Genomic DNA, 22,998 nt, shown 5'->3' with positions numbered 1-22,998 from the left:
GTGCGGGGCCTTGCTGAAGTGGAAGGCTGCAGCGGCGACGCAGAGACGCGCGGGTGAGCGCGCATCCCCGCGGGTGTCCCGGGCCCCCGCGCGACACACCACGCGGCCCCACAGGGCCCAGCAGCCGCGCGTACCCCACGTGCTGCCACGTAGAGGGGCAGGGTGGTCTCCCCGCCCCGGGCCCCGAGAGTCAGGCAATGCGCTCAAGGTGCCACGGCACAGGTGTAGAGTGGCTAGAACCGAACCCAGGGCGCTCTGCGAGCTCGGCCGGGCCAGGAGCAGAGGGCGTACTCACAGGAGCCGGGCCTCCCTGAGACAGAGGCGGGGGGGGGTAGGAGGGTTTAGCTGGGAGGGGCGGGCAGTGGTCGTCTTGGGACCAGCCGGCCTGGATGGCCCGGAGGTAGCTGTGGCTCCGCATGCGGAAACAGCCGGGCAGGTCCAGGGCGTCCACAGCCTGGGACTCGAGCTCCCCAAACACGGACCCGCACACGGCCTCCAGCTGCTGGTTCAACTCCTCGCTGAGCTGGGGGCAGGCGCGGGAGGACGGTTACTGAGGTGCTGAGACAGGGCGCAGGAAGCGGGGCAGAAGCGGGACGCTTCGCCTTAGGAACACGCCCACACCTAGGTCTGCAGGGCTGTGCTTCTGAGGAGCTGGGCAACCTTCAGTCTCTGCAAAGGCTGGGCTCCTTTGTCCCGTGCTGTTCCCAGCCCCCCCCCCCACCACCACCACCAGCTCAGTCTTTCCAGGAAATGCCCTGCCTCCACCCACCTGGGGCTCTCACACATGCAGATGGGGGGCGGTACTCGGGCCCCAGACCACCGGCTTTCCTCTCCCGGACCCTGATTCTTTCCTGGACCCCGACATTCATCTTCCTGCTCAGTATGAGAGTGGGGACTACACCGCTTATTCTTCTATTTACAACCCACTACATTACGAAGCTGACTGAAGCAACTGCAGAGAGAGCTATCCAGGGGCAGGCAGCAATGACTCGGGTGATGGGGCCAAGACGGCGGACCTGCCCGTGTTCCCGGCTGCCGTCCACTTCTGCCCACTAGCTAGCACTCTGGCCTGCTGGGCCCGTTCCTCCCGCTCCCCCTGAGCCAAGCTCAGCCACTGCTGGATGAGGTTCTTGTGTTTGTTTTCCACATTTTGTGGTGTTTAAAAAAAAATCTGAACAAGAAAAAAGTAAAGCAAAAATGTTGCACACAGCACTACAATATGCCGATATATACCAGAGGCTGCGGCTTCATTCTCATTACGTTATCAAATGGGTGCAACATAAACCAAGGTGGGGAAAGGCGGTGAGGGGAGTAAGCTCCACACCAGAGACCGCGACAGAGTCCTGGACAGTCAAGCACTGCGGCCTGGGGAAGTTAAATTTCGGGGGCCTCAGTTTTCCCACCTCTCAAATGAGAATGGAGTGGCACCATCTTCACAGGGCTGTTGCAACTCAAAGAAGAACAACCGAAGTACTCGGTGCAGGTACTGGCACACAGTAGGCCCTCAGTTAGTGGCCTAGGAAGGTCTCAGGTACCTGGTAAACACGGGCCAGGTGCTCATGAGAACCTCCACTATTCCCATACCGAGGATAATTCCATCGAGGCCACTGCAGGCCCATGCAGTCAGGACAACGTGACCGTGCAGCCCATGGCGGAAGTGACAGTAAGTCTCCCATGACTGCATCTGTGACACCTCCCAAGAAGATTCGTGGCATCATATTTACGTGCAGAGACTCAAAGGACTGGCATGATCCAGGTGCAAAATGCATCTCAATGTTTCTGTAACTTAGCCTCCAAAGCAAAACATGATTTCACTAGATTCAAACAGTGCAGGAAATTCCATCCTGTTCGACCAATGAATGAACTATGACTCGGGAGAGTGAACGAATTGTTCACAGATGCCCAGCAGATAAATGGTAAAGTTGAAGTTAAATGCCACCTTTCCTGGCTCCCATGCAAGGCAGACTAAGCAGCAGAATCTCCTGGGAGTTTGTTAAATGCATAAATCAAGCTCCACCCCTGGGATGTGAACCCAGGGCTTTCTAACTATAGTACTCTTTGCATTGGCTGCTTGGAAACTCAGAGTCAATTTTGCTGGAGATGCAGATAACCGTGGTTCCAATGTGAGCCTACTAACTAAAATGAAGGCTTCTTTCTGAAGCTTTTTCTAAAAGAACTTGATTACAAGTGTGCAGAAGTCACAGGCCCTAGGGAACAGTCAATCCAAGATCCTATAGAAGTTAGTCTCTCATGTTCGACTGGCATGAGCCACACTCACAGGGTAATTGTGGCTTTTACCTTGGTTTCTGGAGGCTTCCTTTCAGCCTTCTTATCTCTGGATTTCAGGACACTGAGGACAGTAGTTACTAGGGTATTTCCTGAAACTCAGGAGCTGAACTTACTCCTGCAATTTCTGGTCTACCCCAGAAGACAATCCTAGCTAGAACTAACCCAGCCCAGAGGGTCCCTCCGGGAGCACAGGGGAGCTGATCTAATCCTAGTAGAGAACATTCTGGTCTCAAGTTTGGACATCAGAAATGAAAGCGATCTCATTCTATGGTCTATTTCTATATCTCTAGCCCTCTTCTGCATGAAAAGCACTACACATGACTACGTGGTACATAACAGATGCTCAAGAAACATTAGCTATTACTATGAGCAGCAAGAGGCTCTTTTTTAAAAAAAATTAATGTCTATTTATTTCTTCATCTATTTGTTTATTGTGATTTTTTTTTTTTTTTGGAGAGATTTTCGCTATAGGGCGCGTGCGCTCGCCAGACAGAGAGAGACATAGAGACAGAAAGCGAGAAATCACCCCCCAGGGGAGATGGTCACGCCGCAATCCCTTCTCCTCCACTCTCCCCTTGAGATCTTGGGCTTGCAAGCACACGGCTTTTTTTAAAAAAAATAATTTCTATTTATTTCTTTCTCCATTTGTTTATTTTTATTTTTTTTTTTTTTTTGGAGAGATTTTCGCTATAGGGCGCGTGCGCTCGCCAGACAGAGAGAGACATAGAGACAGAAAGCGAGAAATCACCCCCCAGGGGAGATGGTCACGCCGCAATCCCTTCTCCTCCACTCTCCCCTTGAGATCTTGGGCTTGCAAGCACACATGCCCGGCGTGAGTTTTAAGCCACCGAGTCCGGGACGCGAACCGTGGTCAACTACGTGGGAGTCCAGCGACATAGCCATTACGCTAACTGCTTGTTCCCTGTTTATTGTGATTTTTAAGCCACCAGGTTTGGGACTTGAACCACAGTCAGTCACATGGGAATCCAGTGCCTTAACTGCCAAGCTACTTGCTAGGCCCTGTACAAGGAGTTCTTAAATCACAGTGAGAATACCAGTCAGAATGGAGGCCCCTCTTCCCCAAGAAATCCTGTCCATGGGTCTCCCCACAACCAGCTCTATCCAAGGAAGGTGGAGAAAGAGCGAGCAGCTCCCCAGGGCATACACCTTTGACTCGACCGGCCAGGAGAAGCTTCTAAGGTCTAACAAGGGACCAGAACCCAAAGGAAACACAGACTCACATGGACTCTCAGAGGAATACTGCACTATATTACAGAAACAACCATTGTACTGTGAATTCTCCTGTTATTCCTGCACTCACTTCTCTGCTTCCCCAGCGGCAGGGAACAGAACTCAAAGAATCCTCTTGGGAAATGAAATACTTAGTCCTTCTCCAAACCAAACTCAGAATCAGTAGCCATTTCCAAGCATGACTGGTATTTCAAGAACAACTCTTCGTTTGGGTCTACCTAAAAATCGTTCATGCTAGAGTTGGTGGGTCCAGCTGGGAACCCGGAAACATCCTATATACTCTTACGTGTGTTATTTAGTTTAGATAACCTTTGGAAAACCCTCCCATTTTAAAACACTGGATAAAATATAACAAACATCATTTTATATGCATAGCTGAGCTCACAAGAAAGCAAGACAAGTCCCCAGGGGACAAAAGCAAAGAAGAGACTGGAAAATCAGAATATTAACTGTGCGAGCCACTGCTGCAAACAGCCCGCTGGAGGCGGGAGGTGGGGGCAGAAGCTGCTGGTCTCAGTAACCAAAGGCTTAGGTTTAACACCCACTCAGGCATGGGCGAAGGATCTGGGCCCATGTGAACCATGGAATTGGAAATGAGAACCTGCATGACGCTAGGAAAGGGGAAGCCTTTGATGAAAAGGTAGAGACAGAAAAAAAATCAGTCATCACTACAAGCTGATGACAAGAAGGCTCGTCTACACTACAAACTGGGGGAAGGGACAAGGATGCCATCCCCTGAGAATCTGTACCCACAAGCTGATCTTCACAGATACAGAGCTGTGCATCTGCGTGGGCCTGCATGGGCCCGACCTCCAAAATTAAAATTTAACATAAAACGGTCCCAGACCAGGAATATCGTAACTGAAGCAATTATGGAACACTTCCTGGGAGACTCACTTCAACCCAGGCTGCTCAGACTTCTCACAGATAAAGCTCCACTGAAGATGACCTACGAGGAGATTATGTGGTAGACAACTCTGACATGGTCCCTAATGAACTCCCCCTCCTGGTTTTCACAACCTTGTATAACCCCTCCTCTTGAGCATGGACCGGACTTACCGGCAAACTTCTAACTTCTAACGAAGGAAGCATAGCAGATACAATGGGCCCTCGCTTCTGAGATCAAGTTGCAGACAGACCGCAGTTTCCGTCTTAGACACCTTTCCTCACTATCTCTCAGAGACTTTGCTCTAAGAGAAGCAAGCTGTTGTGATGTAAGTTGCCCTACAGTGAGTTCTCACACGGCCAAAAACTTTGTCTCTTCTCCAACAAACCAGCAAGGGCCCGGGTCAGGCCAGGCCTGTACTCCCTGGCCTGTAAGCTGTGTAAGTGTGGCAGGCAGCCTTGCCTCGGGACGACTGCAGCCCTGGCCAATGCTTTGACTGCAGCCTGCGAGACACCTCACCCAAGTGGCACCCACCTAAGTTACATGCAGATTCTTGGCCCTCAGAAACTGTGGTATAATGAATATTTATTGTTTTAAAACACTGTGCTTTGGGATCATTTATACATAGCAACAGACAACTAATACAAACTGTGACATAAACAATAACTAAATTTTTATTAAGTTGAGCCATTAAGAATTCAGGGTTTATCTGTTACAGCAGTTAGTGTTACCTTAGCGGAAGCAAAATAGCTTTTAAACTATGTTTGAAAACTCTAAGACCTGGGGTCAGCAGGTGGAGTGGTGGTTAAGGCAATGGATTCCCATATAGCCAACTGCAGCTTGGATCTTAGACCTGGCAGCTTGAGATTTATGTCAGGCACATGTGCATGCATGCCCAGAATCCAAACAAACAGAAAAGGGATTTCAGCATGGCCACCCCCCTGAGGGGTGATTTCTCATTTTCTTCTCTCTGGTGAGCATACATACATACACTACAGCAAAAGGCTATAAAAAAAGTGAAAATAAAAATAAAACTGAAAATGTAAGGAAAGAAAAGAAGCTTTGAAAAAAAGGAAAAATATGTTTCTAGAATTGGGAAAAAATCAATTAAGAAACATAATTAATCATTTAAATAGAAAGAAAAGAAGCTTTGAAAAAAAGGAAAAAATGTGTCTAGAATTGGAAAAAAATCAAGTTAAATTAAGAAACATAATAATTTAAATAGTAAGTAAGATAAGACTGAAGAGAAAATTAGTGAACTGGAAGATATACCTGAGGAACTTAACCAGAAAGCAGAAAAGTGAGGCAAAAAGATAGAGAACATGAAGGAAAGGTTAAAATGAAGGAGGAAAGAATAAGATATCAGATACAACTAAAAGGAGTTCTCGGCCCAGCCATGACCTGGCATATGAATCCCATATGGCTAACCATGCAGTTTGAGTGCTGGACCAGGCAGCTTGAAAAACTTGCTGGGTATATGTGCATGCATGCTCAAAATCCCAAAAGGAGGAATAAATGAAGGAAAAGAGACTGCAGGATAACCGTTCCCAATGGGGGCCGGTGGCAGGGGTGAATGTTTCTCACTTTCTTTCTCTCTGTTTCTCTCCAAAGAGTGCAAGTAACTTCTGGCATTTTTTTTTTTAAGAGACTATATACAACGTGAAAGAGGCATTACTTAGAGATAATGATAGTGGGGTAGGCAGGTGGTGCGGTGGTTGAGGTGCTGGACTCCCACATGGTCGACCACAGTTCAAGTCCTGGACCTGGCAGCTTGCTTTTTCACTTTCCCTTTCTTTCTTTGTTTCTCTCTGGTCAGATTAATAGTAATGATAATAACAAATAAAATAAAATAAATAATTCTTTTTTAAAAAAGAGAGATAATGATAGTGGTTGAGAATATTCTAGACTTCTGGTGCCAGACAGGACACGGTAAGGAAGACACCAAATCCTATCACTCAAGACAATCATAAAGCTGGGCAAAACTGTCAAAAACAACCATTTCATCACTTTGAAAATTTATCAAGGCATATAACAAAAAAATTTATTCATGAAAATTACTGAACTTTGAGTAAGAAAAGCATGACTCTGGTATCCTTGCTTCAGGCTGCTTCCATTCCCCAAACCTCCAGCTCTATCACTTGCAATAATTCAACCAGAGTGGTGCAGGCTATGAAAACCAGCTGCTTCACTGACACTGCCAGAGGGCTCCGCTTAATTTGAAGCATTGTCAGAATGGTGCCAAGAACAGCACTGCTGGGCTGAGGTTTCAGCACTGTTTGGGGCAAACAATAGAATGCAGACTAGCCAGGAATTTCACAGGGAATTCCAGGGGGTGAGACAGCCATAAGGGATTTGATAAGCTCTCCACATATCTGAAATTAACTAGAGACTGGGCAAATGCATAGCAGAGATCAGAGAGACTCAGACACTCAAACATCCCTGGTCAATGGGGAATCCATATACATGTGCAGAAAAAATACAAGAGAACTAGTAGAGAGAAGCCAGGGTCAACAGGTGTCACGATGATCAAGGCACTAGACTCACATGGCCAACCATGCTTTGAGTCCCAGACCCCTCAGCTCAAAAATCATGCCAGGTACGTGTGCATGCATGCCCAAAATCCTGACAGGAAAATGGAGAAGGGGTTGTGGTGTAACCATCCCCCTCCCCAAACAGGGGAGTGATTTCTCACTCTCTCTCTCTCTGTCTGTCTCTCTCCAGAGAGCATACATGCCATGTGGCAAAAATCTAAAAAAAAGAGAGAGAGAAAAGGCCAGAATAGGCTTGCCAACACCCTAAAGTTTGCCCTCCCTAACCAACACCTAGAACCAATGGCTGAGAAAGGAAGCCTTACTGACTCAAGGTTTTTGAGCACAATGTCTGACCAACCTTTGGCTGAACACTAAGCTACACAGACACAGAGAAAAGTCCTAGTAAACAGGCTTAAAATAAGAGTGGGGCCAGTCGGCGACTCATTGTTATAACTCGACCCACACTGGATGGTGCCCAGTTGATGTGCCAGGGCCTACCTGTACATGACCTGCACTGGCTGAGGCTGGGATGGGCTGCATCATGAAGATTCTGTTGGGCATGTTCCCTCCAAAAGAATTAAATAAACTATTAAAAAATATTAAAAGATAGTATTCACAGATTTAGTCTAGGGATTAACAAACAAATAAACAAGGCAATAAAAATCTCTTTTTTAAAAAATTATTTTTTATTTAACTTTATTTATTTATTAATTATTACTTTTGACCAGAGAGGGACAGAGTGAGAGGGACAGAAAGAGAGGGAAAATGAGAAAGCAAGCCGCCAGGTCCAGGACTAGAACCACAGTTGCCCATGTGGGAGTCCAGCACCCTTAACTACCATACCACCTGCCAGTCCCAGCAATAAAAACCTTTAAGATGGAAAAATGAGAATCTGGAGTTCTTATGATATATTACCTAAAACGTTAAGTATTCAACAAAACAACATGACACATACAAATAAACCAGAAAGAGTGGATGTGTCCAAATGTTGGATTTACTAAACAACTACAAAGGAACTATTAAAAATACATTGAAAAGAGGCCAGCAGGTAGTGTGGCAGCTATGGCACTGGACTCCCACAGGGCCAACCAGAGTTTAAGTCTTGGACCTGCAGCTTGTTTTCTCTTTCTCTCTCTCTCTCTGACTCTTTATGGTGACTGCACTTATCCTGTAGCAAAAAAAAGAAAAAGAAAAATGACAACAATGATAAATAAAATTAAATAAATAATCCTTAAAAATAAGATATATATAGCCAAAAAGAAAAAAAAAAAAGAAAACATATTTAAATGTTTATAAGGAAAACATGACAAAAATGACCTTACGAACACACAACACAACAGACAGAAATGATTTTTAAAAAGTTTTAAATGGAATTTCTGGGGACCAGCAGATGGTATAATGTTGATATTGCTGGACTTCCATGTAGTCAACTACAGTTCAAATCCTGGACCTGGCAACTTAAAACTCACACAGAGCATGTTATGCATGCATGCCCAAAATCTCAACAGGAGAATGGGAGAGAAGGGACTATGGCGTGGCCATCTCCCCCGGGGAGTGATTTCTCACTTTCTGTCTCTCTGGCAAACAATCCCTATAGCAAAAATATTTCAAAAAAATAGAAATTCTGCAGCTGAAAATATAACTAAAACAAAAATTTATTAGAGGGACTCACTGTAAGAAATAATCAGTAAACTTGAAGACCAATCAATAAACATTACCTCATCTGAAGAATGGAGAGGAAAAAGATTGAACAGAAATGAGTAGTCTCAGAGACCTACGGAACACCAACCATACTAACATAAGTGCAATGGAAGTTCCAGAAGGAGAAAAAGAGGCAGAAAAAAATACTTGAAGAAATCATGGCCAAAACCTTTCCAAATTTGATTTTTAAAAAATATTGAGCTAAGACCAGCAGAGGGTGTAATGGTTACAATGCTGGACTTCTAAATACTTGACTGTGGTTCAAGTCCTGGACCGAGCAGCTTAAACTCACACCAGGCACATGTGCATGCATGCCCAAAATCCTGAAAGGAAAATGGAGAAGAGACCGCAGGATGGTCATCCCCCCAGGGGGTGATTTCTCACTTTCTGGTTCTCTGTCTCTATCTCTCCAGTGAGTACATGCACCCTATAGCAAAAACTCTCTTTAAAAAAAAAGAAAATATATTTATGTATGTATGTATTTATTTATTTATTTCTCTATAGATCAAAGAAGCTCAATGAACCTAAAGTAGGGGCTATGGTTTGTATGTGTCCCCAGTAAATTTATATACTGAAACCTGAGCCATTTTAACAGTGTTGAAAGAACAGAGACTTAATGTGAATATAAAGGTGGGGTCTTTGGAAAGTGATTAGGCATCAGTGTGGGATCACGATGATGAATACTTGTGTGTTTATAAGGAGACACAGACATGAACACAGAAATATAAACTCCTGGGACCAGCAGTTGGTGTAATGGCTATGTCGCTGGACTCCCATGTAGTCAACCGCGGTTCAAGTCCTGGACCCAGTGGTTTAAACTCACACTGGGCACATGTGCGTGCATGCCCAAGATCCCAAGAGGAGAATGGAGAAGAAAGGATTGCAGCGTGGTCATCCCCCCAGGGGGTGATTTCTCTCTCTCTCTCTCTCTCTCTCTCTCTGTCTTTCTGGCGAGCACACACGCCCTATAGCAAAAAATCCTCTCCAAAAAAGAAAGAAATATGAACTCCTGCACTGTGCAAACTTGCTCTCTTATCACCATGTAATGCTCTGCACCATTTCAGGACAACACCAACAGAAGACCCTCATCAGATGTGGTCCCTGGACCTTGGACCTTCAAACCTTGAGCTTAATAAACCTGTTTTTTTCTAAACTACCCAAACCCATGTATTTCTGTTATTAGCAACACAGTCAAAATGTTGAAAACTTAAGACAGAGATCATCTTAACAGCTGCAAGAGAAAAATAATTCATTGTATATAGGTAAACATCTGGCTTTTCATCAAAAACAATTAATCAGAAAGCAGCAGAATGGTATATTTACAAAGCTGTAAGAAAGAGCCAACAGGTGGCACAGTGATTAAGACACTGGACTCCCACATGGCCAGCTGCAGTTCAAGTCCCACATCTGTGACTTGAAAGTCATTCCAGGTGTGCTCATATGCATGCCCAAAATCCCAAGAGAAGAATGGAGGAGAAGGGATTGCGATGTGGCTATCACCCCAGGGAATGACTTCTCGCTTTCCCTCTTTCTGTCTCTCTCCAGCAAGTGCACATACTACATGCCAAAAACCTAAAAAAAATTAAAAAAAAAAAAAAAACTGTCAGCTAGAATTCTATATCCAGCAAAACTATCCTTCAAAAATGAAGTAAAAATAAATATATTAGCAGATAAATACAGACTGAAAAATGGGAACCAGCAGTTACTGTAATGGCTATGTCACTGGACTCCCACGTAGTCGACCACGGTTCGTGTCCCAGACCCAGTGGCTTAAAACTCACACCGGGCGCGTGTGTGTGCGTGCCCAAGATCCCGAGAGGAGAATGGAGAAGGGATTGCGGCGTGGCCATGCCCCCTGGGGGGTGATTTCTCGCTTTCTGTCCCTATGTCTCTCTCTGTCTGTCTAGCAAGCGCACGCACCCTATAGCAAAAACCTCTCAAAAAAAAAAAAAATGTACTGCCAGCAGATCTATCAACAAGAAATACTATAGAAGGTTTCAGGCTAAAAAGAAGTGACACCCAGTGGTAACTCAAATACAAAGAAGAAGGACCAGCAGTTAGCATAATGGCTATGTCACTGAACTCCCATGTAGTCAGCAGCGGTTTGAGTCCCAGACCCAGGTGCATGTGCATGCGTGCCTAAGATCCTGAGAGGAGAATGGAGGAGAAGGGATTGCGGCATGGCCATTCCCCCGGGGGGTGATTTCTTGCTTTCTGTCTCTATGTCTCTGTCTTTCTGGCGAGTGCATGTGCCCTATAGCAAAAACCTCTCCCAGAAAAAAAGAACAAATACACAAGAAGAGATGAAGAGTGCCAGAAGTAGTAAATATGAAAACCAATATGAAAGACACTATGGATATATTCTTCTCACTCTCTTAACTTTCCTAAAAGACATAAAATTATATTATATTACTACTATATTACTATTAGGTCATCAAAAAAGTCATGAAGTATTTTTCTGTGTTTTCTAAGCAAAAATGCATCACAACTTTCCCAATGACCCAATATAATAACATGGTTGGTTTATAACATGCATACATTGGGATTTCAAAAAGTTTCCTGAAAAATGCAATTAAAATATGAGTTTATTTTGGTACAATATTTTTAAATCTATGCATAGTTTTCATAATATGCATTTTCCATGAATTTTTGAAACCATCCTCATATAAATATACATGACAATAATAGCACAAAGAGGGGAGGAAAAAAGATCTGTATTAGAGCAATGTTTCCATATTTTAAGACAATTAATTATATTTTGGTAAGTAAAGATGCACAGTGTAATTCCTAGTGCAATCACTAAGAAAATAACTCAAATAGTATAGTAAAAAATTAATAAAGTCATTAAAATAATACACTGAAAGTATTTATTCATTTCATTAAAAAGAAAGCAGTAAAAGAGGAACAAAGGAACAAAAAATGATATGAGACAATTCAACCATATCAATAATCACAATAAATGTGATGAACACAATACCTCCATTCAAAAGACAGAGATTGGGCTGGCCCCATAACCTAGTGGGGAGCCAGATTCCACATGGCCAACTGCAATTAGAATTCTAAACCTGACAGATTGAAAAACATAATGCTTATGTGCATGTATGTCCCAAATCTCAACAGAATGGAGAAATGGATGAGACAGGATTATGCGTAATCACATCCCATTGGAGGGTACTTTTCCCTCCCCTAACCCTCCCTCCCTCTGGCAAGCACATGCACTCTTTGGCAATAAAAATAATGAAAAAGACAGAGACTGCATAACTGGGATAAAAAGTAAGACTCAATGGAGCCAGCAAGTTGTGTAGTGGCTAAGGCACTGGACTCCCACATGGCCAACTACAAGTCAAATCCCAGACTTGGCAGCTTGCTTTCTCACTTCCTCCTGCCCCACCCCACCCCCATCTCTCTCTATTGAGTGTACGTACCCTATAGCAAATTAAATGACAGTAATAAATAAATAAAATTAAATATTTTTTTAAGTAAGGCTCAACTAGATGCTATCTACCTTAGATTCAAAACACAAATAGGTCAAAAGTAAAAGGATGGAAAGATGATGTACTGTGCATACAGTAATCATTAGAGAATTTTCTAGAACTGATCAAAAGCATGAATCCTCCAATTAGGGAGCATACACACACAAACCTATGATAGTGGAACTGCAGAGCACCAAAGCCAAAATAAGATCTCAACAGGAACCAGAAACAAATGAGAATTACCTACAAAGACAATTAGGTTGACGACATACTTCTCTTTCTTTCTTTCTTTTCTTTTTTTTTTTTATTTTTTTTTTTTATGTTTTTGCTATAGGGTGCATGTGCTCAAACAGAGAGCGGGGAAGTGAGAAATCACCCCTCAGGGATGATGGCCATTCACAAACCCTTCAGGGATTTTGGACATCCAGATACATGCACTGGCATAATTTTCAAGCCTCCAGATTCAGGACTCAAACCACAGTCAGCCATGTGCAAGTCCAGCACCTTAATTACCATGTAACCTGCTGGTCCTGAATTAACCTAGAATTACATACTAAGTTAAACTATATCAAATAGTAAAGGTAAATTATATGTTTTAAAAAGACAATGTTTGGGGACCAGCAGTTAGCGTAATGGCTATGTCGCTGGACTCCCACGGAGTCGACCGCAGTTCGAGTCCCAAACCCGGTGGCTTAAACTCACGACAGGCGCATGTGCGTGTGTGCCCAAGCTCCCGAGAGGAGAATGGAGGAGAAGGGATTGCGGCGTGGCCACCCCCCCTGGGGGGGGGGATTTCCTGCTTTCTGTCTCTCTGTCTCTCTCTGTCTGTCTGGCAAGCGCACGCGCCCTATAGCAAAAACCTCTCAAAAAAAAAAAAAAAAGACAATGTTTGCAACTAACAGATAACAGGAGGAATTAATGAGATGTAAGAAGGTATAGTGAGAGGGGAAAAAAAAAAAACATAAAAATGTGAGTGAAGTCCTGGGACCGGCAGGTGGCGTAGTGGTTAAGGGTGCTGGACTCCCACATGGCTGACTCTGGTTCAAGACCCAGACCTGGCAGCTTTCTCCTTCTCTCTCTCTCTCTCCCTCTCTCTCTCTCTTTCTCTCTCTCTCTGTCCCTCTCTGGTCAAATTAAAATAAATAAATAAATGGATAAATAAAGTTAAATAAAATAATTCTTTTAAAAGATAATGAAGTCCTACATATAAAAAGTAACGACAAAAAAAAGACAAATTTGAGAGGTAAAAAGAAGATACAAATAAAATATTGGGCAACAAGTACATATAAAAAAAAGGCAAAAAGTCACCACAAAGCATCCAGAGCCTCTGCACTGTTCAGGGGTAATACAAAAATATCGTCAACTTCAGGTTATGTGAAGTCAAACATGCACACTAAAATTATGAGGGTAACCATGAAAAATAAAATAAAATATGTAACTGCCAAACCAGTGTGAATTTGACAGAGAGAAGAATAAAGAAAACTCAATTGGTCCAAAAGAAAGTAGAAAAGCAATATTCAGGGGCCAGCAGGTGGCATGATGGTTAAGGTGCTGAACCCCTATGTGGCCAACTGCTGTTCAAGTCCCAGACCGGGAGACTTAAAAAATCATACTAAGCACATGTGCATGCATGCTCAAAATTCCAGGAGAAAGGAGAAGGGATTGCAGTATGGCCATCCCCCAGGGGGATGATTTCTCACTTTCCATCTCACTGTCTCTCTCTGTCTCACTCCAGTGAGCGCATGAGCTCTATGGCAAAAATCTTTAAAAAAGAAAAGGAACATTCAAAAGGCAGGATAAATAAAGGCACAAAATAGGTCATGGAAATATATCCAAGCATATTAATAATCACCATAAATATAAACATATAACCTCTCAAGCAATTATGAGTGGATATAAGATAAATTCTAGATATAAACTATTTACAAAGACTTACCTCAAACATGGAAGACAAAATGTTTTAAAGTGAAAGATGGAAAAAGATGTTCTAGGGAAATACTAAACAAAGAAATATACTTAAGGGGGGGAGCACTATTAGAGATAATGGGTGACATCTCTCAGGCTTTGAACCTATCTCCTCCCTACAAAGCAGGGATTAAACGCCATCTCTCCAGGAGAAACGCGTTACAGAAGATGTTGGAGAGTATGGAGTGCTGAGGAGGAGGGGAAGGAAATGGGGAGGAGAAAGAGAAGGAGAAGGATGAGGAGGATAAAGAAGAAACAGGAAATGGAGGAGTTAATTAAAATTTTAGACCATTCGGGGAAAGAGCTGAAAAGAGTGAGGAAGGGAATCCTGGGTGCCTGGGAAGGAGACGTGTGGGCGGAGGTGGCGGCAAACACAAAGACCCTCGGGCTGGAGTACACTCTGGTGCCCAAGCGCAGTAAGGAGCCTGGTGCAGCCTGCCCGGGGGGCCTGGGGGGCCAGGGGAGCAGCACCCGCTGGATCGTGCAAGGTCTTGTGAGTCAGAGCACAGTCTTGGCGTTTATCCAGAGCAAAACGAGGGTTTGTGAGGGGAAGAGTGAGCGAAGGCCGTTATGTATTTTTTAAAGTTTATCCATCTGAGAGAGAAGCACCCTCACACTGCCTGTTCCTCCCGCCGGCCCAGCCAGCCAGGACCACAGCACACGTGCAAACCCAGCATGCACAAGTGGACTCGGGAACTGACTCCCAATCTTCCATATGGCTTCCAGAATTGCAGAGGCTGTGCTAGCCCTGCGCCCCCACGGCAGGGCCTACGTTTCCAAATGATAGCTTCTAGCCATACCGAGAGAAAGAAGTGGAGAAGGGCAAATACAAGGGACCAGCTAGAAGGCAGTGCCACAGCCCAGACAAAAAGACATGGTGACTCGGACAGGAGTGACGGCAGTGGAGGTGGTGGAGTGGGTGGATCCTGGAGAAATTTTGAAGGTGAGATGAACAGGATTTGCTGAAAGGTTAGAGGTGGGATGTGAGAGCGGCCAGCAGATGCGTAATGGTTATGTTGCTGGACTCCCACGTAGTCAACCACAGTTCGAGTCCCAGACCCGGTAGCTTAAAACTCATGCCAGGCACATGTGTGTGAGTGCCCAAGATCCCAAGAGGAGACTGGAGGAGAAGCGACTATGGTGTGGCCCTCCTCCCAGGGGGTGATTTCTCACTTTCTGTCTCTCTCAAAAAAAAAAAAAAAGGTGGGATGTGAGAGAGAAAGGAGTTGAGATCGGCTTCAGCCTCTTAGACTAGAGCTCCTGGAAGGATGACGCGGTCACTGTCTGAAACGGAAAAGACAGCGGATGATGTAGAGATTTCGAGGGGAGGGAGTGTGAGGGGTACCAGCAGTTTGGGTTTTGGACATCTTAAGTTTGACATGTCTTCCATACACCCGAATGAGATTTTAGGACACATATAGTTAGATATGCACGTCTGGTGTCCACGGGAGGGCCTGGGCTAGAGATAGACACCTGGGAGTCAGCAGGCTCTCAGTAAAGCGCCTGGACCCACGAGTCTGGATGAGATCATCTAAGGGGTGGGTGTACGGAGGAGTCCAGGGACTGAGCTCTGGAAAGCTCCAGTGTTTAGATCCCAGGGAGCTGGACAGGCACCCAGGACAGACTGAGGACAGGGAGCCGGGAGAGACTAGGAGAAAGCCAAGTGAAGCATCTCAGGAAGGAGAGTCGTCCTGTGTTGGGTGTCGCTGACGAGCACAGACTAGTTTCAGCTGGTCCGATGTGAGAAGATAACCGCGCCAGTCAGATTCCCCGTTCCCTGATTCAGGAATGTAACAAAGCAATGCCGAGAGGCTGCAGCAGCGAACAATGGGAGCCAGTGTGGACGGTCTTGTGCCTTGCTTTTTGCATTGCGTTTTTTTTCCCCAGCAAACAGTAAAAATAGCCAACCTTCACTGAGCGCTGGCCCTGTGCCAGGGACACTATTACGATGCCTATTTTTAAATAGGGAAAGTGGGGCTCAAAAAAGTCCAGTAACTTGCCCCAGGTCACTCACTGTAAGTAGCAGAGCTGGAATTCAAGCCCTTCTCATGCATTTAATTACTAGCCTGTGCTGCCTCTGTCTACACTTAGATATGGAACTCACATTTATAAAATACCAATTTTGGGCCAGGTACCTTGTGTTTGCATACATTTTCTCACGAAATTCACGAAACAGCAGTGAGGTAGCTACTATTAAGTATTATTGCCGTTTGAGAGCTGAGAAAAGGAAGGTGCTGGGGAGTAAGGTGTCTGCTGGCGGTCCCAGGACTCCCAGACCACAGCTGGGAACAAGCAGGCCTGCAGTGGCTCGAGACCCTCTGAGAACCGGCGGTGCCCTGACAACCTCATCACTCAGACGCCCGGCGGATTTTAAGGGTATGATTCCCTGAGCTCCCAGTCCCAGTCAACTTCAGCAGGTCCCAAGGCAGGTTCCCCAGTCTCCCCAGAACCAGGCCGGGGCTCTCCCTGTGGGCAGACCTGATTTTAGGCGCAGGCTGAGCATGTGGCTGAGCCACCTTCCCACGCTCCACCAGGTGTCCTGGGCCACTCCCTACCTGTCCGGTGGTGAGGGAACGGCTGTAGCCAGGGATGGAGCTCCGGGGGTGGATCCGGGGTGGGACACAGCAGCTGGGGAAGGTTAGAATTCCAGAGTTAGGGGAGTATGCCATGAGGTAGGACCGGGAAATGTAGTGGGGGGGCGGTGAGCAGGTTCTAGTCCCCCAAACGCCCAGAGGTCCCCATGAGACCGGAGGTAAAGGAACTCCCCCAGGAAGGTTCCTGGGAAGGGAAAGACACCCCAGTGGAACCCTAAGCAGGGCCACCCTGCTCCCCTCTACACAAGCCAGCGGCGCCCGGCCCCACCTCCCTGTCCTTACTTGATCCGGGCCTGGTCCACGCTGGAGGAGCGGCGGGAGGAGAAGCGCCGGGCCACCGCCTTGGGAGAAGTCTTGGGGCTGCCGTCCGAGTCCCCGCTCTCCTCGTCCCCCATGGCTTTGATGTAGCTGCCGCTCCGCATCCGGCGGCAGGGAATCTCCCCGTCCTTGCCACCAGTGGGGTAACCCCCCCAGTCATCCTGCGGCACCTGCGGGGACAGGGCCTCTGCCTCTCAGACACGCCCCTCGTCCATCCCGAGGCCGGGCTCTCTCCCCACTGCCAGCAGGAGGCGCTCTGCCCTGGCCTGAGTGGCACTCAGAGCTGGGGAGGCCGAACAGGGGAAGTCAGATCTCGGGCCATTGTCCCTGTGGTAGGAGATGCCACCCCAGGGACCTTTGGCCACTTAAATGAGGGCCACCTAGAGAGCTGGGGTGGGGAAGAGAGGTGACATGCCAGGTACCAAGAGGTTGACAGAAGCCAGTGACCTGTGTCCACGGGGCCTTTTGCCCCTCTTCCTCCTTCATCCTCCTAATCCGCCTACATTCCAAACCCCCAAGTCTCCCCTCCCCACCGTGAGGAGCCTCAGAGGGTTTTTGCAGGGAAGTGACATCGGATTTGTTTTAGATTCACTCCCCAGCTCAGCCAGAGCTGGATGGTGGGAGGCCTGGAGCAGGGAGCAGGGCAGGGCAAGCGGGGAGGAGACCAATGAGGAGGCTGCTGCTGTTATCCAGACCCCAGGCGAGGAGCCTAAATTAATACAATGGCAATGAGGGGGAGAGGAGAGGGAAATGAGAGGTGTTGCGGAGCACTGGGGAGCCTGATTAGATGTGGGGGTGAGGGGGCGGGGAGGAGTCGAGGATGACTGCCAGGCAGCTGGGGGGCTGTCACTCATCCAGCCACGAACCCCAGAGGAACACGGTGACAGGTTCAGGGCGGAGCACCTCGGGCGTGGCACAGAACCGCTGAGCCCCTGGTTAGAGGTCTGGTTCTGGGGTTCATGGGGAAAGGGGACTGGAGACAGCCATATGGGGGTGAGGGAAGCTGAATCCGTACCAGTGAATGAGACCGCCCAGGGGAAGGAAGAGAGCTGAGGAGAAATTCGCTGACATTTAGAAAGGGACTGCAAAAATGGGGGGGGGAGAGGAGCTTGCGAAGTCACCTGAGGAGGAGTGGGCAGGGGTGGGAGGAACATGAGGACTGCCGTGTCACAGAGACAGGAGACATCTCAAGAATAAAAGGAGTCGATTATGTCAAATGCCACAGTGCGTTCAGAGGTTAGTCACTCAGGCACAGGAGTTCCAGCACGTGCAGCACTTGCTGGCAAGGCGACCCTGAGCGACACGGGCTGGGAACTGGCGATCGTGAGGGCCACGTCACAGCGTGGCTGGGAAGATAAGAGCTGATCGCGTTTCCCACACGCAGTGAGTGCTCAAGGAACGGGAACTCTTCACATAAGCACTGAAGGCTACCGTGAAGCTAGCTCCCAGAGACCACCGGTGACAGTGGTCAGGAGCGTGGCGAGCACTGCAGGAGGGGAGCTGCCGGGAAATCGGGTCTGCGGCTCAGAACCCGGACACGGAGGGAAGGCGGGAAGCAATGGCTGGTGCTGACAAAGGCGCTTTAGGGTGACAGCAACGTTGGGCTTGTTTTCAGGAAAAGGGAAAGGGCAGCGAAGACCACACAAGGATGGCCTGGGTCCCAGAGATGAGTCCCCAGCTGGTGGCGGTGTCAGCCTGGAATGAGTGGCCTGGCTTTTCCTCTGCACTGGGGCAGGACTGAGGGGCTGGGGTGCTACAGGAGCGCAGAGGCAGGCTGGCAGGAAGGCCAGGGAGTCCACGCGGGCCCACTGGGAGGACGAGGTGCGAGGGCAGAGAGAGGGCTGGCAAGGTGGCGGGGATTTAAAACGCTTGTCGTAAAGGACAGGGGAGACAGAGCAGGGTCCAAACCTGGAAAGGGCACAGGGTTCGGGAGGGTGGCAGGGTGGGGGATTAGAGGGTGAGATGAGGCGAGTGGAGAGAGATCAGCACCAGATCAGGGATCCAGCGATGGCTTGGGGCCCCGTGGAGGAACCCACAGAGAGAAACAGGGCTCAGTGAGGGTCCGGGGCTCAACGAACACAGAGGAGCAGAGCTCCACAACGGAACAAGAGCTCAGAGTGGAAAGAGGATTGAGGGACAGTGTCCAGGAAGAGGCAGGCCCTGGGCAAAGCTGCTGAGAATCCAGTGAGGACAGATGGTCTGACAGGGTTGGCCTTCCTGCTTTTGTGCCAAGAGAGCTCGGCCGCGTGGTGGGTCCCTGCAGCCCCTTGCCCTTCCCCTAGGTGGGCTCGAACTCCCAGCCCTAAGATGCCCTGGAATCCCAGATCCTACAGTCATTCCCCTTCCCCACCCCCTACAGATGAGCAGCAGGCAGGGGGAGAGGCAGGCCGGCAGAGGGGACAGCCAGGGCGCTCCAGCACTGTGAGCTCCCACTCTAGCCACTGCGGAGCTCCTCGCCTTGCGCCTCTGCAGGACACTGTGAGGTGCATGCTAAAAAGGAAGCCCCCAGGGAGGTCAGGGCAGCCCTGGAGAAGCAGCAGGGAGCAGGGGAATGCGGTGGGGCTCCGGAGATGGCAAGGGCTCAGTTACAGGGAAAGAAGGGAGGGCACCCCTTCTCTGGACCCTTCAATTCCCAGCTTAGAGCACCTTGCTGCCTGGGGAGGGAGGGGGCATTCCCAGGCCAACCTACAAGTCCCAATCCCAGCAGTCCCTCCTGCTCCCGCCTGTGGCCCCATTTGCTCCTCTGGGCTTTCGTGAGTTGCCAGGAGAGCGCAGAGTGTGACCGCTCACCAGCAAGGCCATAACCTGCGACCTGCTGTCTCAATTCCCACATCTCCGACACGCGGAAGGCCCTGCACCTACACCCTGCACCCAACCAACTCCAGCTCTGCCTGAGACTCAGCTCAGGGGACACTCCTCCCAGTGGCTGTCCCAAACCACCGCAGGAAGAGGAAGTGCCTCTGCGTGTTCCACGGTGCCCAGGGCTCCATCACAGCCCCACCACCCTGTATTCTGCCTGCTCCTGTCTGTCCCCTCTGCGCAGTGGCTCCTCACAAGCGACAACTGGCCCTTCTTCTTGGTACCCACGGTACCCAAGAAATGCACTCTGAACCAATGACGCCGACTCACTACACAGAATGCAGGGGGAATAACCCTCCGACTGCCAGGCCTCCAGAGCTTTGCTGACTTTTCCTCCTAACTCAGGGACACTGTGGGCTGGATGAGGCTGGGGTGCAGGCTCCACACAGGAGGTCAGAGCCCCCAGCCTCACCTGCCCAGAACACACGGGTGGTAAGACAGGATGGGAGGAGCATGGCAGCCAGCACCTGCACGTCCACTCCCAGCAGGCCCTCTCCGGAAGTGGATCCAGGCTCGGCCTCCAGTGTCGCCTGTCTGGTGAAACCCGACAGGCTCTCCGGGCGCCTCCACAGCCTCATGGCTGTCGCACCGCGGGTACACCAGATGACAGACCCCAGCAGAGGCATTCCAGTTATTCTGGAAACAACCGACCTCCATATTCAATCCACATCTTGACCACCCAGATTTGAGCAGAAAGACATCTGGAGAAGGCCTAGGAGCTCCGATCTGAGGGCAGCTACAGCCAGGGGGCACCAACAGCCTGCCCTCTGCCTCTCCTCAACCTCATTCTGCCTCCAGCCCCCTAGGACAGAGCTCTGGACAGCTCGTACAAGGCAGCAGGATTGGCGGGGCGGGGGGGGTTTTTTGAGGAGTGGCGGGGGGGGGGGGGGGGGTGTCCTCCCTGGCACTGAAAGACATTGTTAGAATTGAGGGGCCTCTTCATTGCACAAATGGGAAACTGAGGCCCCCACGGGAGCTCAGGGTGACACAGTGAGGAAGGAAAGAGCCTCTCTGCACCCAGGCCCTTCATCACAGGGACATCTGGGGCTCCCTGGGTGACAAGACCAACCCTTTCCACTGTCCCCGCTCCCCACCCCCACCAAAGCCTCACCTGCAGATAGTGGTAAGTCCTGGCTTTGGCCTTGGTCTCTGGGCCCAGGAGGCCCTTGCCTGGCCCAGCCCCTGGGTATCCGTCCCGGCCCTGGCTGACCATCATGGTATGCCAGGCACTGCGCTTGCCCGACTGCCCGTCCAGTGACATGGACATGCCGGTGCAGGCGAGGCAGCGACCTTCTGACCCGCTCGAGCGACCCTTGAAGCTCAAGTCCCGGTAGGACCCATCTGGAGCCTCTAGGCAGAAGGGACCTCCGGGCTCCCCAGGGGCCCGCCCACCCGCCAGGAAGCCACTGTCACTGTCCAAGTTGTCATCGGAGCTCCACCAGCCTGCGGCCTTGGCCTGGTGCCGCCCGTCCCCCTTGCGGTCCTTGCTTTTGCTCCTCTTGCCATGCCGGGACTGGTGGTGGTGGTGATGGTGGTGGTGGTGGTGGTGGTGGGAGCCGTGGGGGCCTCCAGAGCCCGGGCCTGGGTAGTCTCCCCCAGAGCCACTTCTGCCCTCGGCCTTGGGCCCATTGTAGTCCCGCTTCCCAGGCGCCTCCAGAGAGTGGGACTTGGCAAAGAGCTTCTGCACCGAGTGAACCAGGTGCCGGATGCGGCTGGGGCTCTCACTGCGGGGCTCTGGGGCAGGGCCAGACCCAGGCCCTGGCCCTGGCCCCGCTCCTGCTGGACCGCGCTGGTATGGGAGAGTGTGGAAGCCATCTTGTTGAACTGGCAACTGTTTTTCAAACTGATCCAGGAGGGTAGGAGGCAGGCGGGGGGCACCCTTGCCTTGGGGGTGGCCCACACAGTCTTCGCAAGTGTCAAAGGGGCCCTGGCCGGGGTACATCCTGGGGAAGGTGCTGCTCCCTCCCCCAGGCCCGGACCCCCCTGGCCCTCCCTCAGGGCCTGCCGATGGCCCCTCACTCAGGCTCAGGGGCCCTTCGGGAGAAAGGTGTCCCAGGCCAGCTCTTGGGGCACAGAAGCGGGGCTCGGTGGAGAAGGCCTCCCTGGAGCCCAGCAGGTACGGGGCCCTGGCAGCTGGGCCCACGTCCATATGCTGCTGGTCAGCAAAGCGGGCTGGGCGGGGGTGGCTGCCTCGGTCGCCATGGTAACCCCTCATGGCCTCAGCAAAGGCTCTTCAGAGTGCTGGGGGCCAGGCCCCAGGAACCTCCTGGAAAAATTGGGAGAAAAGGGATTTGGATTGAACGACAGGCCACTTCACCTAAACCATCTTGTATTACGCATTCATGCATCGCTTTGGGTAATGCATATCAATTTATTGGATTAATTGTGCTATGGTTCTCCAAATGGGCTAAAAAGTCCTTAAAACAGTCATAATTGACAACACAATCGCAAGGGCACAAAATAATCCCACCATTCATCAAGTGCTGCAAATTTGATAAATACTTATTCACAAGAGGAAGTGCCCTCAGCCAAATGGGCTTTAATATGCTTAGGTTACCAACAATGAAAGGGTACCCAAGCAGGCACACCGAGCAGTCAAAGGAACCCGCCGTCAGGTGAACCGGCTTCTGACAACAGACTTCAGGCACATGGATCCCGAGCCATGCCTCCACCCCACGCCTGCCCCAGACCCCACTTCCGCAAAGCCAGCTCCCCGTCCCATGGCCAGAGGACTCTAGACCCAGAGCTATATGTCCAGCAACTCTCTGCAGAAAGATCCCTCCTCTTCCTTCCACACCCTGCTCCTTCCATCTGGCTGCCAGGCTCATTCTCCCTCCCCTCAGGACGGAGGGAGGAAGGAAACCTGAAATGACTCCTCCCCCTCCCTCTTCTGCATTGCAAATATTTCCCCATTAAAGTCCCTTTCTGCTTTGCCTCCACCCCCCAGCCCTGTTCCCCAGGAAGAGAAGTCATGGACGGAGAAAAAAAACTCACTCAAGAGGCTATGCACTGCCTATGCAAGGCAGCCCTGGACTGGGACAGGAACCTAGGAGTCCCTTCTCCAGGAACAGCGGACTGGCAAGGCAGGGAGGTGATGGGGGGGGGGGGGAAGAAGCTCCGGAACCATCCCC

The 22,998-nt window shown here is 49.4% G+C and overlaps 1 protein-coding gene across 1 annotated transcript in view; it reads right to left on the bottom strand.

The window, feature by feature from the left end:
• The window catches only part of DLGAP3 (DLG associated protein 3), a 75,422-nt gene that overhangs the window by 33,611 nt on the left and 18,813 nt on the right, over positions 1-22,998 (bottom strand). Inside the window, 4 exon segments of the mRNA XM_027775560.1 lie at positions 226-523; positions 16,652-16,724; positions 16,973-17,178; positions 20,979-22,133. Of these exon segments, the coding sequence (XP_027631361.1) occupies positions 226-523; positions 16,652-16,724; positions 16,973-17,178; positions 20,979-22,082 (1,681 nt within the window). The 5' untranslated portion in view covers positions 22,083-22,133.

The sequence above is a fragment of the Tupaia chinensis genome, unplaced genomic scaffold, assembly GCF_000334495.1.
Source record: "Tupaia chinensis unplaced genomic scaffold, TupChi_1.0 Scaffold000573_1, whole genome shotgun sequence".
In the NCBI taxonomy this organism is placed as follows: Eukaryota; Metazoa; Chordata; class Mammalia; order Scandentia; family Tupaiidae; genus Tupaia; species Tupaia belangeri.
This window is presented reverse-complemented; position numbering and strand designations above follow the sequence as displayed.